This window comes from Trifolium pratense, linkage group LG4 (genome assembly GCF_020283565.1).
Source record: "Trifolium pratense cultivar HEN17-A07 linkage group LG4, ARS_RC_1.1, whole genome shotgun sequence".
Taxonomy (NCBI): domain Eukaryota; kingdom Viridiplantae; phylum Streptophyta; class Magnoliopsida; order Fabales; family Fabaceae; genus Trifolium; species Trifolium pratense.
Genome location: NC_060062.1, coordinates 48,440,013 through 48,443,713, shown reverse-complemented (window position 1 = coordinate 48,443,713; position 3,701 = coordinate 48,440,013). Strand labels below are relative to the sequence as shown.

General features: G+C 31.9%; 1 protein-coding gene across 1 annotated transcript; it reads right to left on the bottom strand.

Moving 5' to 3' along the window:
• Positions 1-842: 842 nt before the first annotated feature.
• Positions 843-3,292, bottom strand: LOC123920815 (probable polyol transporter 6). The gene is made up of 2 exons (XM_045973133.1): positions 3,122-3,292; positions 843-2,256 (listed from the first exon to the last, which is right to left on the bottom strand). The coding sequence occupies exons 1-2, from the start codon at positions 3,225-3,227 to the stop codon at positions 857-859; spliced, it is 1,506 nt and encodes a 501-aa protein (XP_045829089.1). The 5' UTR covers positions 3,228-3,292; the 3' UTR covers positions 843-856.
• Between the last annotated feature and the right edge of the window lie 409 nt (positions 3,293-3,701).

The window sequence follows — 3,701 nt, the reverse complement described above, 5'->3', positions numbered from 1 at the left end:
GTATTATGAGGGTTTTTAGATGACCTTTAGTTGCTCCCTAGGCTCTCTAGATGCTTCCTAGTGGTGCACTAAGTCATTATAGTGGCTAGTGGGAATTTATAAGCATGTTAGTGAGAATTTTCTAAGTCCTATGGTGAATGTATGGTAGTGGACAATAAATCCTACTATGTAAGATATGCTATAAATAGGACTATCATGTACTTTTCAAACAACTTGGAATATAATCTAATTTGAGAGTTTCTCTTGTGAGAACTTTTTCTTTGTTCTTGTGATAAGAACATTGTTCTTGAGATAAGAACTTTATAGTGTTGGTTCTACCGGCAGGTCGCGGTTAGGGTCGCACTTTATTTGATAACTTTGGTTCTACCGGCAGGTCGCAGATAGGGTCAAGTTCCTCTATATCTTGATAACTTTGGTTCTACCGGCAGGTCGCGGTTAAGATCAAGTTCTTCTTTTACCTATTTTCAAGACGATCCTAAGCGGTCGCATATCACACACCCTTGGTGTTGATTTTCTACTTCACAAGTACTTGTTTGAATACACGATTATATTTTGACTAGTAAATACTCAAACTATAGCAAACATCTCAATATTATTATTCTCAAACTATGCCAACTCTTCAAAGTATTTGTCAGCATATGTAATGGCCAAAAAAAAAAAAAAGAGTAAAGCGCAAAGTAATTATTGCAATGTGAAATATAGTATTATAAATTAAAGAAAGAGTGGTTTGCAAGAAGATACATAAGATGAGCATAGTAAAAGTAGAATACATAAGATGATGTTTTAGCTAATAAATACAATAAACATGACTTAGTATTCCTACATATATAGTCTCATTCTGTCTAACCGCAACATATTAGACATTATGTATTGGATCAGTTTTCATTTCTACATTTTTACCACTTGATTTTTTGGTAAAAAGCATCTCCATCTCCTCCAAGGCCTTACCTTTAGTTTCAGGAAGGAAAAAATAGAAAAAAATCCAAGCTATTACAGATATAGAAGCAAACATGAAAAAAGTTCCACCTATTGTGATTGCTTTATAAATGGAAATAAAAGTCATGGAGACAATGCCGTTCATAGTTCTATTGACAGCAACTCCCATACTAGCTCCTTGCGCTCTCAACTTCAAAGGAAATATTTCCGAGCTATAAACCCAAGTAACAGGCCCAAGCCCGAGATTAAAGAAAGCAACATAGGCATACGTCGCCACAATACTAAGCGTCAAGGCCCACGGGACCTTTTCATTGGATTGATCCACCATAGTCAAACTAAACCCTAATATTGTAAGCCCGATAATCATTCCTCCGACACTAATTTGCAATAACCGTCTTCTACCAACTTTATCAAGCAAAAACAAAGCAATTAAAAGGAAAAATATCTTTGTTAATCCCACTCCGATAGTTGCAAGCAAACGCTTTTCTTTATTTGTAACGCCAGCTTTTTTGAAAATTTTTGGACTATATAACATAACAGCTTCGATTCCAGTTGCATGTTCGAAAAAATGAATTCCAATTGCAGCAAATAAAATCCAACGTACAGTAGGTGTTGGTCTTAAAATCAGCTCTTTCCAAACATCTTCACCTTGGTGAAACTTCTCAGGTAATTTCACAATATCGTCATTGCAATTTTCATCTAAACCAGCTGCAAGTTTTATATCCTTGAAGCGGAGTTCAGCTTCTTGTGTTGTATTTGAAACTTGCAATAGAACTTTTTTGGCTTTCCCTAATTGACCTTGCATAACCAACCATCTTGGTGACTCTGGCATCATTAAAATACCAAAAGCTAATACAAGTGAAGGAAAAGCGGCAATACCAAGCATTAATCTCCATCCAAGTTTCAAACTCAAATATTTCCCCAAAAAATAATTTGAAATATAACCCAAAAAGATTCCAATACCAATACAAACCTCAGGTAAAGAGGTTAAAAAACCTCTTGATGACGCAGAAGAAATTTCTGCCGAATAAACAGGTGCTATCATTAGAGCAAAACCAACGCCAACACCACAAACACACCTTCCAACCATTAAAATTGCATAGTTTGGACCATATCCCATTAAAACTGCACCGAGAATGAAGAGTAAGGCGGATAACAAGATTGTGTAGCGACGACCAATGTAATCAGATGTTCTTCCTGCTGTTAAGGATCCTACTAATGCACAAATATTTAAAATTCCTGCCAAAACCTCTTGTTGTGTGTCGCTGATTCCCATGTCTTCCTTTATGAACTCCATTGCTCCACTCATAACACCAGTATCTGAAATTAACCATGCATATAAAATAGTTAGAAGAGTTACAATTATTTAATAGGTAATTAAAGATACTATTTTTTAAATTATGTTATTAGAATCCACTTAAGGAAAAAAAATAAAAATTATTTCTTTCATTAACAAAAAAACTTCATGTCTACTAAACAAAATTGTTTTCCTTCTCATAAATAAAATATATAGGAGTCTAATCCAAAAGAGAATCTCATTATTTCTAATGAAATATTACATTTTTTCTCTATTTTTTTTTATTATAATTATTTATACAAAATAATAATTAAGTTCACCTTTAAACTATTTTTTTAAATAAGCCACTAGGTTTGGTCTAGTGATGAGGGATTTGGGTAGTACGCTCTAGGTCCTGGGTTCGATCCCCAGCTCATTATAAACAAAAAAAAAAACTATTTTTTTAAATATTCATATCAATAATATGTATTGAGAATACAAAGATCCCTTAAATAAAAAATAGATCATGTTAATTACAAACTGATTCTAAGATAAGGTTTTGATATGAGATATGAACCTCTTCAACTTCATTAGTTTATCATGAAAAGCTAAATTAACGACTAAAATTTATATTCAGAATTACAAAAATTATTTAAGATTTTTTAGAGTATATATTTTAATTGTTTTATGAGCATAACTCAAAATATTGTATCCGAGTTCGAACTCTCCTATACCAAATAAAAATTAGAATAAAAGAAAAATATTGGAGCAACAGATATATATATTTTTGAGAAATACTTAAAATAAAGAGAAATTAAAAAAGAAAATAAGAGATTTTAGTGGATTACAACTTCATGTAAGATAAAAAAGAAAAAGAAAAAGTGAGAATAGAGAATGCTATAACATTACCATAACCAGAAACGATGGATACCATTGAAGCCACTATGGCACAAGCAAAAGCATATTTATTCAACTTGGTTGTTTCGTTTTCTTTGTCACCTTGATCGATTTTCATGATGAGATATTGTTAATGGCTTTCTCTTTCTCTCTCTCTCGCTCTCTCTCTAGCTAAAAAATTTCAAACCCCTCAACGTGATGTTTTCTATGTGTTTCTTTGGGTCCAAAACGTGCTTATATAGGAGTATATTTAGAGGTCTAATTGGGTGAATATATAGGTAGAGATATTTTGTAATAAAAATGAAAAGTTAGAGATATACTTGTTGGGTAGGTTTTGATATACTATACCGAAAATAATTATAAGAGAAGCATAATTAACGGTTATGAAAAAATTAAGAATATTTATTATTTTTTTTAAAAGAACTTGAAAGAAAAAGATAAAGTTAGGCTTAATAAGGAAACGGTATGTGGTAGGCACAAGTCAAAACCAATAGGGATGATTAAGGCAAAATCATAAAGATTTTAGATTTATATAGATTTTATTATGACTATCCCAGCCAAAAAACAAACTTATTATGATTTTTTTTTTTTT